Source organism: Athene cunicularia, assembly GCF_003259725.1.
Source record: "Athene cunicularia isolate RWA chromosome 2 unlocalized genomic scaffold, athCun1 chr2_part1, whole genome shotgun sequence".
In the NCBI taxonomy this organism is placed as follows: Eukaryota; Metazoa; Chordata; class Aves; order Strigiformes; family Strigidae; genus Athene; species Athene cunicularia.
The window spans coordinates 28,801,924-28,816,860 of record NW_020799095.1 but is presented as its reverse complement, the minus strand read 5'-3'; the positions used below and the strand labels follow the sequence as shown (position 1 = coordinate 28,816,860).

The window sequence follows — 14,937 nt, the reverse complement described above, 5'->3', positions numbered from 1 at the left end:
TCTGCTCGAGGGTAGGGAGGCTCTGCAGAGAGACCTGGACAGGCTGGAGCCATGGGCTGAGGCCAACTGGAGGAGTTTCCATAAGGCCAAATGCCGGGGGCTGCCCTTGGGCCACAACAACCCCCAGCAGCGCTACAGGCTTGGGGAGGAGTGGCTGGAGAGCTGCCAGTCAGAGAGGGACCTGGGGGTGTTGATTGACAGCCAGCTGAACAGGAGCCAGCAGTGTGCCCAGGGGGCCAAGAAGGCCAATGGCATCCTGGCTTGTGTCAGCAATAGCGTGGCCAGCAGGGACAGGGAAGGGATCTGACCCCTGTACTCGGCACTGGTGAGGCCGCACCTCGATTCCTGTGTTCAGTTTTGGGCCCCTCACTACAAAAAGGACATTGAATGACTCGAGCGTGTCCAGAGAAGGGCAACGGAGCTGGTGCAGGGTCTGGAGCACAGGTCGTATGGGGAGCGGCTGAGGGAACTGGGGGTGTTTAGTCTGGAGAAGAGGAGGCTGAGGGGAGACCTCCTGGCCCTCTACAGCTCCCTGAAAGGAGGGTGCAGAGAGCTGGGGATTAGCCTCTCTAACCAAGTAACAAGTGACAGGACAAGAGGGAATGGCCTCAAGTTGTGCCAGGGAAGGTTTAGACTGGATATTAGGAAGCATTTCTTTCCAGAAGGGGTTGTTAGTCGTTGGAATGGGCTGCCCAGGGAGGTGGTGGAGTCCCCATCCCTGGAGGTGTTTAAGAGTCGGGTTGACACAGCGCTGAGGGATGTGGTGTAGTTGGGAACTGTCAGTGCTAGGTTAATGGTTGGACTAGATGGTCTTCAAGGTCTTTTCCAACCTTGATGATTCTGTGATTCTGTGTATCACCTAATTTACCTGTATGGATGCATAAAGAGCACTCTTGTTACTGTTCTTAATGTAATGTAGCAGTGGTTTTATAAATAACATGTTAATAGACAAGAAAATTACTACTATTCAGACTTTGCTGCATAGAAAAATACTTTAATCCATAGCCTAGACTAAGCAGTGATAAAATACAAAGTTTAGACTGCACAGAACATTACAGTGAACATAATCCTTCCCTTTAGCTTGATGTCACACTTTTTTGCTATTCTTAAAAGTTGATTGTGTGTGCAAGACACTGTATAAAATATGTTTGTTGACATTGCTTAATGTATAAAAATATATTGGGTTTCCATCAAATTTAACTTTTAAAAAAGAGAATTATTGGAAGAAATGAGCCTCTACAAAAATACGTCACTGGTTCAGACTTACAGGCTTACCTGAGAGAACAAAGGTGTTAACTCAAAACACAAAAGCATTCACACATGCAGTGGGAAAAAAGGCAACCTTAGTAGATTGCAGGACAGGAAAGCAAAAGTGACAATGTGGGAGCTCATGTACTTATCAGTTTAGCAGTGATTCCTTACTTTATACAAAGAAAAGAAGAAAAAAGGTTGAACCATGCCAATGAATTTGTCAAAGCATCTACAGTATATGCTGTGCTTTTGTGCTCCTTCATTTTGATGTTGCCTTGCTGAGGTATCTTCATTTTCTCCCATTTTTGCCTAAAATGGGTTGGTGAATGCAGACCCTGCAAGATTATGAAAGAAACGTAATTATTTTCCAAGCAATATGGTTAGGAATGCTAGGATTATATGTTATGCATGTTCAGTCTGGAGACTAAAACATCTGGGTACATCAGAAAAAGTCTTATTGCTGAGGATGAAGGAAGGCAGCAGATCTAGAATTGGTTAATAAGATGTAAAGCCAGTCACCTATATGATCTCATTTCAGACTCATCCCAGACCATGATGACCAGAATTTGTCATTGTTTGATGATTCACAGTGACCATGAGAACACATTATGTGTCAACAGTTTTAATGGGAAGAACAAGGCTCAAGCAGTTGGAGATTTGAGCCTCCCTTCTCACAGAGGGATGATTCCCCAAAGTTGAGCCTGAAGTGCAAGTACCAGGAAACTTTCAGTATTGTCATGTCATTTATATGCACACAGTGATAAACAGAGAATGCAGCATCCATTTTCACACACTCCCACATGCATACTCATCATTTTTTACACTTTGCTAAATAGAGAAGTGTAGTACCTTAACTACTTTTGTCTCACATATTGTGAAAGTAGCTACCATTGGAAGATGCAAATACTTCTGACAAGTAGAAACAGAAAACTGGAAATTACTGTATTGAGTTGTCTAAACAAGGACAAGAATAGGACAGTGGTTCAGTTTAATGTCAGTACATAACAGACTAACACCATATCCTGTAGTTACCTTCTAAAGTTCTATGTGAGTATGTGGAAGCATATTTGGGAGACATTAATTGTCTTCTGCCCATTCCATGGGATCTTGAGAGCACACAGTCTACATACATATCCCAGAAGTTCTGGGCTAAATCGTTGAAGAGTTCATTGTGCTTGGGCTTAGGGGATTCCTTCAGGAACATCAAGAAGTCCCAGAGATCAATGACTCTATCTGCTACCTTGAGTTTCTTCATTTCGACCAGTCCATGGGACGACACCTCCCAGCACTGGTGGTCAATCTGACCCAGGCTTGCAGGAATTTCTTTCTGATAGTCTGGATTGCCATATACCAAATTCAGTATCAATACACACCCCAGCTGAAGATACCACCTTTGTTTCCACACAAATTCCATACTCCAAAAAGATACCTGAAAGAAAGTGTATAAAATCACAGTGATTCTACTGTTATGTAATTCACTCTCACATAACTTTCAAGAGTACCCCAAGAGATCATTTATGCATATATACAGAAATATATTTCTTTTCAAACCATGGAATATATACCAGTCAATGAACCCTGACAATGGAGCTAGGTTTGCACCTAGAAATTGTTAAAGCTGTTTAGAACATGAAAACTTTCTGAATCAGAAAGATTGAAGTGATCGTAGTTTACGTCAGAACTGCTCCTTGAGCTCAAGACTTCTTCCATTAAACTCCTGTGCTTAGACCATCAGTAAAATCAGATTAATAACAAATGCTTAAAGAACACTGGTATACTATTTTAAATAACTGCAAACAAGTAACAGAAATAGCCAGTCTTTCATGGAACAGTCCAACTCAGAATGGTGGTAATGAAGGAACAGTAAACCAGACCATTACATTGTATTGGGTGAGCATAGGCAGGTTATGAACTCATTCAGGAGCTGTTGCAAGACCAGAAAAAGCAAATTTCTTTCTGGCTTATGTTAGAAAATTAAGCAAACTTTTTGCACAAGTATTTCTAGCATATGTGTAAAACACAGAAACAATCTGGACAGCTGGAGATGGAAAGAGTAATAACACAGGAGGCATAATGACAACTTCAAATGCTATAGAAGATGTAGTCATTATTATACATGATTCCGTCTGGGAAAACGGCAGTTTTCCTACAATGCATATTCCATATGCTCAAAGCAGGTTTAGAGAGAACATCACTAAAACACCTGGTAATTTTTTTTTCAGTCCTTCCTATCAAGATAAAGTGCAGTGGAAGAGGGTAGTAAACATAAAAACAAACAAACAAAAGACAAGTGAACACAGAAAGAAGCCTGAAGAAAAAGATGACAGTTAAGAGTCTCAGATTGTGGCCCTTATTTTGGTGTTCTGAATCAATTCTATGTCAAATAGTTGGTGCTATGCTCATTTCCAGTTTCCAATTCAGAATGTAAAATACAGTTACAAAATTACGTGAGATTTTCTGCAGATACAAGGCAACATTTTGGGCAACAGCACAAATTTTATTGGGAACTTGGCCAGAATTACATGTGCTCTCCAACTCAGGATACCTTAGGGCATTGGCAATATGAAAAGTTAGTCTGTGATGCCTTTGAAGTGTTAACACACTGACATCCTCTCTGTAACTCCTAGTGATGCAATAAAGAGAGGATAACCCACAGATAATACAACATATATGGGAGCTGTCTATACGAAGACAGAGTTGTGGGGACACCATGGAGTTCACAGTCATACCGAGCTAGGTCAGGAAACAGGACAGCTTGAAACAGGCCCTTTTGCTGTGGCCTCGGGGTTCTGGGATGATGTTTGAATGTGCCATTAACACCGCTGCAACCATCTGAGGTCCCTAAACCCATGTATTCCTTTACCTCACCTCTGGGACTCAAGGGAATGAGAGAGACAGATAGCCCCCCACCTACCTCCTTTCTAAAACTTCCCTTGCTAGCTATGTTTCAGCAAACTGCAGGATTACCTGCCTCAACATCCTGGAGTTTATGAATATGCAATAAAGTTTCTCTTCCTTGGATTATTAGAAAGATGGCTCCAGCAAACAAGCAGGGATGGAAATGCTTCTCTTCTCACTTCCACTTCACTAGGCACCAGCATTTAAAAGAAGGACACACTAGCAATTTAGCTACAAAGTAGGAAAACGGCAGCCAGGAAACCACCAACATTTTGAGTTTTGATTTCACGTTTTAATCCAGCTAAAAACTAAAATGATAAAGGTCCACTTGAACACCTCAGACAGGAGCAGAGACCACAACAAGCCTCACAGAGACTTTGAACTACCACTAGCAGTTCAAATACTAGTAGTTAAATACAAGTACTACTTGTACTATTCAGTACAAGACAGATGAGTTTCACAAGAGACAGTAACTAAAGAGCCACAGTGGAAGTTATACTTACAGTGTTCTGTGATGAGATGGAAGACAGTAGCCTTGAAACAGTACTTGGGAGAAAAAAAATTCCTGACAGGGCTGCAAGTGCCCAGCAGCTGCTGGATGCTCCGAGGATGCCGGGATTACACTGCACAGGGACGACGCTGCCACTGGCAAAGCAGCAGCAGCAGCAGCATGAACTCAGGTCAGTGGGGAAGGCGGGAGGGAGCTGTGGCTGTGGCAGCCCCACCTCTTTCTGCAGCAGGCGCTGGGTGTCAGCCGAGCCTGGGCTGGGGTCCCACCTGGAGAGCCTGCGTTCGGGTGGCTGGCTGGCTGGGTGTGCTTGGGGAGGGAAGGGGGGAGGCAGGGAGCTGTCAGAGGGACGAAAATAACAACGGATGGTAAATCTTTCTCCAAGTCAGTAACATGAACGCTCTTCCCTTTTTATAAACCGAGGTTTCCATCCGCAATCCTGTCCGCCCACCAGAACATGCACCCATTAAAGACAACGTTTCAAAATGAAAACAGACACAAAGCCCAGAATTTATAGGCATGATGTGCACCCACTATTCCAGTGCCCTTTTTGTAGAAACTCCCTGTCTTGAGATCAATTTTACACTATTTAATAATAACCCATAATTTGGTTACCAGAGAGGATTTTGATGCCGTTTCATTTGTACTAGACAACATCCCCTCCAGAAGCTGGGGCCAGCGCTGGCTGCTGCGCACTGATGCTCACATCCCCCGTCTTCTAGCCAGCAGCAGCCCAGCTGTGCCAGCAGCTGAAGACTCTTCTGTTGGTTTGTTTCTGGCCAGTTGCCTTCTCTGCCAAGGAACTAGGCTTACGCACACGTTTAGAAGAGCTCCCGTTTCCTTTGAGGGAGAGAAGCTTATGAAGAAGCTTACTTACATTTCTAATTATTTCTTCCATACATGTTCTTATGACACACCAATTAGGATGTCTCCTCAGATACTGAAGTGTAAAACCAAAAATAGAGACAGATCCTTGTTCCAGCTGCTGTGGATTTCCTGTAGGTATGTATGTTGCAGGTTAACCCAGCCAGACCCAGTACACTATATATAAAATAACTTCTATATCCTGCTAGTAAAATAATGTTAAAAGTACCATTTTAATTAAGGGGTATCAGGGAGCTTAGAGCGTTAAAATCTGTAAAAGGATTTTACTTCCTATAATGGATGATGTTCTATTAGGGCAAATTGTGTTCCTAAGGGCACATTTCTGTCCATAAATTTGCAGCTCTGTTTCTCCCTCAGTCCTGGCACTCCTCCTTGGATAGCTCATGCAACTCCACACTCAGAAAGCTGGATTTCTGGAGCCTGTTCTAGGTATCTATTGTGCCTAATTCAGGACAGGTTGCCCAAAATTGGATTCTACAAGGATGAGGATTATTACAGCTATCTTACATAATTAAAGTTTAGATTTCTTTACACAGATTTTTCTGACAAATTTCTCAACATATACATTCGAATCACCTCTTTAGATTACCAATGAATTAGGTCATATTCTGAAATGCTGATGATGTTTTAGAGAATTCTTCATACATTGCATACAGGCTTTCTAAACTCTCCAAGGAGACTGTTGCTTTCAGGGAAGCTCATCAGTCTTTCACCTTCAAAGGTACTAGAACTTATTCAAAGTTTGTCAGAGTAAAACCATCAGCAGCCAACATCATTAAGCGTGAAGCATTTTTGCAAATACACTGAAATTCTGTGTTTCTTTCTAAACTGCTTCTGTTCGAAGTCAGATTATAATGCTGAATGTAGCTTCCTTTTATGTCAAAAATTCTTAACGCTGGGGATATGCAATAATTTCAGTTACAAAAAAGGCAACACTATTGATATCATCTCAGAAATGTTCCAGGATTCCTGTGGCTGCTTCTGCGCTAAAGGACTGCAACTGAAACACTGAAATCCCCCGCTTCACTGGTGTCTCAATGCAGTTCATCACTCTGCAGAGTAACAGTTCATAACCTGAGAACTACTGCATAAGGGATGTCCCAGCCCTTTTCCTATTGCATATAATGGAAGGAAGTCATTTTACTCTCTCCTCACCTACTGAGGACTGTAAATGGCTCTTGCCAAGAGAAGGCAGCTGGGAGTTACTGTGGCTCAATGCTACGTGCTCTGGAGTGAGTTTCTTCAGCCACTTCACTTCATCTTTCAGTCTAGATGTCCACTTATGAGGAATAACTTGCAGACCTGCGGCCTTTACCAGTGTAATTTCCTTATCTACTAACTTTTAGAGACCAGAATCTGCCCTGCATGGTGTGAGGATCTATGAATGTGAAGTGTTTTGAAGACCTATGGCATGAGGAGTGGTAAACAGGGTTACTCTAGAGAACCAAATTTGAAAGCCAAAGGAAAACCCTTGCATGGAAAGCTCAAGTAGAAGACAAGCTTGGTTTTGGTATACGATAATTCTGGCACAATGTGGGGAGGAATACTTTGTCTGCAAGTAGTGTTCAAGCAACTTAAAAACAAGTGCTCCAAATGTCACCGGTCTGATCACTGCCTCACAGAAACTGCATCTTTGTGAAGGCTGTTCAAAAGTTCACAGCAAATGTCAGCTATCTGAGGCACCGACAAGACTTGGGCTTCTTCACAGCTTCACTCCTTCTCTTTAAAGACATGAAATTTCAAGAGGCTGCTGTTCAAAGTGCAGTGAAAATGCTGCATCTGGCACACAGCAGAAAACCACTTCACTCCGCAGCACTGGGTCCATGTAGAAATCAAAACCTGCTGAACCTATGCACAAAACTAACAGCTCCCTTCAAGGCTGTGTGTGTAGTCTGACATCGGTAACTCTCCTGCATGAGACGTTGCCTGAAGGAACGCTGTCTGCTCAATACCAGGAGAGGGCTGATATAACTAAATCGCAGCTGCTCCTTTCTTAAATTTGAGTGTCACCCAACAGCTCAGGACTCTAATTTAAACTTTATTTTTCTGTGCAGTACATCACCACATACGAAAAATAATGTACCCAGGATCGTGATGTCTGAAGCGCTTAAGCATGTGTAACAGTTAACAGTTCCAGAGAACCTCCTCGCTCTAAAGGAAGGCACAGCTGATGAGAACATAGGACTAATATGTAGTAAAATTGGGCCTATTAGGGTTTCACAACATGCTGTGGTGGAACATAACATGACAGGAACAGCCTGTTCTTTCAAGTGGAAATGTAATCATTTCTGTCATGAAAACAATACATACAGTACTTCAAGGCAAACACAAACCTGCTCTGCAATAACATTCAGAACAACTAGCTACCTTCTGGAAGCCTTTCCAGCTAAGCAATGTAAACACCATTTCAAAATCTTGTTTCAAAAAAATAAGCCATGTTTGAATCTACACAGCTATATAGAAGAAAACATTTGGAAGACTGGAATATAGTTAGCTTATCTCTGGACAACTTGTATCATTGAAAGAGGCTAAAGCTGTATTAGATGTAATTGCTCCTTGAAATTCTAAAGCAGCATTCATAACCAATGAGATGAAAGCATTTAGGAAGGCTGTACCAGGGACGTACCTTTAAGAAATCTCCCTCATATCATTAATCAAAACAGCTTTCAGTAACTTTTTAAGTTAAGAAAAGCTTTTCCTCTTTTTGCTTCCTTTATGCACTATCAAATGTATTAATCCCACAGTGAAACAGCCAACATTTCAAAGGCATTTTAAGGTATGTAAAGAAGTGGGTAGTTCACAGCTCTTCGGCCACTGTATCGATTCCTTTTCCTCAGCCAATTCCTGCTTAAAACATCTAGGTGTAGTAGCACCACGTACCGGAGCAAACCCAGTGATTTTGTTCTACTCCAACAGCCACTGACCACAACCCCTCAGTCCCTTCACCATGCAGATCTATTTTTATCATGCTCCTCTAGCTTTTCCTAAACTAATTCACATTTTAATCTTAAAATTAGGTATTCCTAGAACACAACTATAGAAATAAAAATGCTAAGAAGCAGGTTTTTCTTAGGAAAAATAAAATAATTTTCAATTTTTTTCAAATAAAAATTACCTTTTTAAAGTGCCACCTTGTCTCCAATGTTCTCTCAAGAATCTGTTTATGTGAAAATTCTCTGGTAATATCTAAAAATCCATGTCCCCATGTGAAAATGGTTCTGAAGTAGTATTAGTATTTAATTTTACTTTATGTTATTATTTATCTTTGTCAGTCAAGCACTGAGGGATTGTCACCTATGGGAGAACCCATGAATTTATATTGACATCAGAATTATTGGCAACTAATAATCTTGAAGGATGTGACATGAAGCTTGTAGGATGGAAGTACCATGAAGAAAGACACCGATCGTGTTTATTAGGTAAGTATTGTTATTACAATTTCTGTTTTAGGACAGGTAGGGTGAAGGAAAGTCCATCTATGATTATCTTAAAAAAATCTCATAAAAATCTAATGTATCCGAAAGCTACATAAAAGCTTGGGTTGCAGGTGAAAGCCCTTAAAATCGGAGACTCTATCCATATACTTGGGAAAGCAGATTTTTTTTTTCCAGCTGGTGATTAAATATAAATGGGATTTAGAGAAAAATTGTGTTGTGTTCTCCATCCTGCAGGGGTCCAGGAAGAATGCCAAAGATGCAGCATGCGGCACATGTACACCCACAGACTCCAGTACTGCCGTTTCACACAGTAAATTTTATGAGATGGGATTAAAGACAAAAGTGCCTATTTCTATGATTTTTGAGTTTTTTAATTGATAACCGAACTTAGGCAAAATAAAATGCTTCCCTCCAAATTCCTCCAACATCGATAGTTTTTCTGGAGCATGACTTTCAAACCATTGTATTTCAGCTTATTATTGCAGCTGAGGTGCCTCCATCTAGTGGCACTTTATTGTACTGAAGAGCGTATCCTTGGATATGGTTAAATCTCTTCGTGAAATTGTTTTTTAAAATAAATCTGTAGAAGTAATACATCAATTTTTTAGAACATCTGGACCTTGGATATGTTGGTGTAGTTATTTCTTACAACTACAAAGACCTTTATGCCAGCTTCCCAGCACTGCAATGAAACACAGTATACATGTTCATAAAGGCAAGGAAAGAAAATTGACTTGCATTTTTAAATTATTTCAACTCTATTTTAAAATAAAGCAATGTTGCTAAAACATTTCAGCCTAACTGTTAAGTATTTACATCGAAGTTAGATCTTCTCTAGACTGGGAAAAACAGCACATAAATTACAAATTTCAAAAAACTGCTGCTGGAAGCTTTAAAATTATTGTGGGAAAAGATTTTATGGCTGCTTCTTTTTAGAGTTGATGACAGCACTCTACCTAGTGATTTATATCATGAGAGAAAAGAAACAGAGTGGTAAAACCATAATTTGATGTAGCAGTACCCTTGTGATTTTCAAGCAATCATATACAAGTATTTGAAGCACACAATGAGAACAGAAAGAGCAGGAACTGAAGCATTACTTAGTATGAAACTCAGAATATGCATTGACTATTGACTACGTATAAATCAGTCTGGGGGCTTTTAAAATGCTATCAGCCTTTGTATGACTGAATTGTAGCTATCTCTGTGACTACACACCTGCACACTCTTAGGTAAAGAGGATTCACTGAGTCACCCTCTGCATCACTGATTAGCAGTGTCTGAAGTAAAGAAATAACAAAGTGATGCTCAAAGTGATGATCAGGCTGGACAGTGAAGTGCTCACAGCCCTGTTACTTCAGTTCAAGTACGGCACACCCGCTAGTGATTAAACAGCCAGCACAAACCAAAAGAAAATGATGATGGAATCGGTGCTGCCCTGGCAAAAGAGAGTCACTTCAGGTGACCAGATACATTTTTGAAGCAAAGTATTTAGAAAATAAACCATCTGAACGTCCTCAAACTTTAAGAGTTTTAAATTATTCAGTTTCAGTAGGTTTTAGCATCGATTCAGTTTCAGTAGGTTTTAGCATCCTGTACGTGTGGTCATATACTTACTGGTATAAAAGGTTCCAGAAAATGCACAATGGCACACTTCAAATGAAATGTTACTTAATTCCCTGCGGGTATGAGCTTGTTGGCATGAGCTTGCTCAGTGCTGCAATAAATCTAGTGTTACATCAACGGATTTAACACCTTCATCTCACAACATATATGAGACCAGTTTTTCCTTATTTCTCTTTCTTGAGATTGAGTTGTGGGTCGATTACATGGGTTGAATCAGTTCTGGACCAGTCTACACATTAACCTGCTGTAGGATTTGACCTCCTGCTGTGTGCTGAGGAAGTTCAGCACACTGAATAGAAGGCTCTGCTAACTCGACAAGCCACAGACCCTGCTGCTCTCAACAGTCGTAATGATTCAACAGTACCAAATTCAAACAGCATGCCTCACAAAAGCAGAACACAGCATAAAAGCACGAGATAATTTGGTATATACTTGTATTGGTATCCAGAGCTCAGGGCCTGTGACTGGATCCTTGAAGAACTTTGATGATAACCTTTTTGCCATCCGCAACTTCCCCGCATTTTCTTCATCTTGCTTAAAAGTTCTTTTTCTTATCTCCTTTTCTTCTGTTATTTTCTATTCAGTGCTGACATCATACACTTTACTGAAGTCACAGTAGCACAGTCTAACTTTGGCATATGTAAGGACTTCTGAGCCTTGCTTACTCTTCAGATCGGACTGACAAGTCCTTCCCATATTATGAACCATAAATCTGGACAAAATGTTCTGCTATTTGTACTATGAATTGGCATGGTAACACAGAACAGAAGGGTCCTCCTGGATGGTGGGGCCTAGTTCCCTGCCACTACAGAAAACTCTGTTGTACGATCGCCTCATAAATTTATCAAGCACCCTATTAAAAACAGGCATATTTTTGCTCCCACTAATTCCATGGAAAAGCTGTTTCAGAATTTGATTGCTGTAATGACTAGAAACATTCTTCTAATTTCCTGATATATTTATTAATGAATAGTACATATCCATTTGTTCTTGTGTCAACATTGCCCTGCAAATTAAATGGTTTTCATCCTTCATGTTTACTTTCCTGATATATTTATAGACAGCACTTGTATCTCCTCTCTGTTTTTGTTTTATTTAAGTAAACATCCTAAAATCTGTATGAAAGGCTCCCAGACTCTCTGGTGATGCACCTAACATCCCTCTACTTCTCTTTCAGTTCAACCTTAGCTATAGAACAATTAGAAATTTTCACAGTACCCCAAATGTGATTTCACCAGGGCCTTAAACAATGACATTAATACCTCCCTACTTTAAATGAAAATACATCTCCTGATACTCTCTGTACTTACAATGATTCCTAAGTATATATAATTTCCAGATTTCACCAATATGCTCTTACTGATTTTATCAGGGCTACCACAAAAAGTATCAAATAAGACCATCCTAAAACCAAAACTTTAAGGCCGACAACTTCCTTTTCAACTTTTTATGTGGCTATCTCACTTCACCGTTTCTCTCCTAACCACCATATTCTCATTTCTCCCCAGGTGATACCCTATCAAATGTTTTCTCAATAGGGTATTAATATGGCAAAATTGAGTTGTTCCAAAGCTTTGCATGAGACTGAGACCAGGCTTTGGGGTCTGTGGTTGGCCAGGTCACTTTTTCTTCTTGTTAAAGTTAAGCAATTGCAGTCTAGGTTCAGCCCACCTAACTTCAAAGACTAAACGGAGACAAGGATCCACAGGGAGTCGTTCACGATGCGGCTTGTCCTCTGGTGACACCTCTCATCACCAAGTACAGAGGGAGTCTCAGCCAGCAAGCTTCTCATCTAGGACCCTCAGATAAATGCCACAAATACAAGGCCAGACCCCCATTTTCTATTTTCCAGCTCTAACCTTTTTAACAGACCTGTTCAACACACTTGCTGATAGATTTCACATATCACCTGTTTCAGAACTGCAGGTGTAGTCCCCATGATCTGAAAGCATGACATGGAGTTTTGCATTTTTTGTTCTTGTAATAATTTCTGCTCTGCCGTTCACACAATCCATCTTGCCTTTGTCCATGTGGTGAAACTACTTTAGCACTGAGGAAAGGCATACTTTGAATATGGGGGATTTAACTTAGGCTCACTAGACAACAGTCACATCTTCTCTTCCTCTCCCATTTATATCACTGAAACATCTTCTGCTCTAAAAACTCTGTAACTGTATGATACAAGCATGTCCAGTTAGTAGAAATTAGAAGTATTTTTAGGTAAAACAGAATATGTATTTGATGGGTAAAAATAATACAGAACAGCAGAAAAAGCAGGTCAGTAACAGTAAACAGAGTGAAAAGCTTTTGAATGTATTTTTTCCATACACAAAGAATCATAAAGGGGACTAAGGCCTTCTAAAAATACTACTAAAAGCTCTCATGGAATATGACACTTCAAGACAAAAAACCCAACATTTTGTACTGTAGTATCTTGTAAAACTGAAGTATGTTATTATTTTATTCATTCATCAAGATCATCAAAAGCCATCAGGAATAATCATTCTGAACAACAGCCTGTACCTTCTTCTAAAGAACTCAGGTGTAAATTAAACAGTTTGTTTTTCTAAATCAGAGACAGCAAGTGTGGGTCAGCTGAAAAGCATGGGATTAAGAATTTGGATTTTTTATTCATTCTTCCCTGATTTCTTTTTAAAATACTTTTTCCTGATTTATGTCTGAAATTTTAGCAAATTGAAGGTTCATTTACCCTAATTAATTAATGACTATGTAGACCTATATGAAGGTAGATTTTTAAAATACAGGTATTGGCCTTTTATTGTGTTCAAAATAAAGCAAAATTACTCCACTTGCATATATTTTGTAAATCCAGTTTCCAAATCTAGTGTCTTAGGCCATGGAGCAACTAAGAAACAAAACTAACAAGCAGCTAACAAACCCAAATTTACATCCTTAAAATGGCACTGGACAACACTCACATGTTGTGATACATCCTGGATACTGCTTAAGTGTTCTGTTGGGCCATTTAGCATGCATATGGCACACCAGTTTTCTAAATTGTTTTATTACATAACAGATAAAATCCATTGACAAACTTTAGTATTAAATTAGTGTAAATGGTAACGATTCTCTTCAGGTAGCTAACAACTGCTACTGAAAATGTATGACCTCATGGAAAGGCTAGAAGAGGTACAGACAATACTTTTACATGAGGATTTGTGTTTTAAAAAAAACCCCACAACACTGAAAATATGCTCATACCGTCTGAAAATATTTATTTACAGAACAAAGATTTGTGAAAGAACATGGAAGCATTTGTTCACCAATTTTACTATTCTGATGTTACTAATGTCATATTTACAAAACACTCTCATTTGCGACCATTTAAGAAATGCAAAGCACTGTACACCTTATTAAAGCCACATACTCTCAACATGGTTATCCTTATCCTGAAAATTAGTGACACTGAAGGGGCAGGTCCTAATTTCTTGAGGGAGAGCCCATCAGCAGTATGACCAACTGGCTTGAAAAGGCCCAGCTGTATGGGCAAAGACACTGATACTGAAAAGCCGGTCGAGGAAGAACTCTCTGAGACTCAGAATTGGGAGTATTAGAAAGCAGGCATTCTTTTTTGCAGCGCTGGGGGCACGGGGGATTGCTCCTCCACAAGCATGCACACCCATGATGGTAATTTGTCTTGGCTTTATACAAGGTGTTACATATTGATAGGTCCAAAAACACCTGTATATATTCATGATCTCTCCACGAAAAGGTGGGGTTTATTATAATGAGTTCTAAGAAGTCATTTTCATGTGCTCTGCCCTGGTCTCCTCCTAGTTATGCCAGCGCAGTGGCTCCTGGTGGTCGTGGGTGGGGGTCTTCAGGACTAAGACTGAAGATGCCTCCTCTTCCTCTTGTGACTTTTTACCCAATTAGTATTTCCATAATTATGATAACTCAGTATTTGTGGAGTCCCATCCCTTATCTTGGGACTCAGTAGTTGCAGCTCCTTCCTTAAGAGTCCCTCCTGCTGACAGCCCCTCCGGCTGAGAGCCCACCCTTTTATTGCATTATCCTGCCTGCCCAGTGTCTCTCTTAGTTGTACTGCATCCATTTTGTTAAGGCTCCTCACTTCACCACCAGCAGATGCTCTGCCTAACCGGCACACAGCTGCCAGGCTGCACACGCTGCTGGAAACCGCGGATCTTGCCCGGCACCTAGCAGCTCCGGCAGCCGTGGCCTTGCTCTTCCCTCAGGCATCGTGCCCGTACCTCGGCCCGAAACGCCCTCTTGGCGTGGGGCGCTCCGGGGCGGCTGCCAGGACCGGAGCTGGCGGCTGCCACGCTGCGCCAAGCCGTGCCTGTCCCCTGC

At 40.8% G+C, this 14,937-nt stretch overlaps 1 protein-coding gene across 1 annotated transcript; it reads right to left on the bottom strand.

The window, feature by feature from the left end:
• Positions 1-987: 987 nt before the first annotated feature.
• Positions 988-5,024, bottom strand: LOC113476591 (protein FAM237A-like). The gene is made up of 3 exons (XM_026842380.1): positions 4,653-5,024; positions 2,284-2,680; positions 988-1,586 (listed from the first exon to the last, which is right to left on the bottom strand). The coding sequence occupies exons 2-3, from the start codon at positions 2,663-2,665 to the stop codon at positions 1,561-1,563; spliced, it is 408 nt and encodes a 135-aa protein (XP_026698181.1). The 5' UTR covers positions 2,666-2,680; positions 4,653-5,024; the 3' UTR covers positions 988-1,560.
• Positions 5,025-14,937: the final 9,913 nt, after the last annotated feature.

Excerpts from the sequence above, each read along its gene's own strand:
- LOC113476591 (XM_026842380.1), bottom strand. The coding sequence starts at position 2,665 with ATGGAATTTGTGTGGAAACAAAGGTGGTATCTTCAGCTGGGGTGTGTA. Across the intron at positions 1,587-2,283 it reads CTCACATAGAACTTTAGAAG|GGTCTGCATTCACCAACCCA; the intron begins GTAACTACAGGA and ends ATAATCTTGCAG.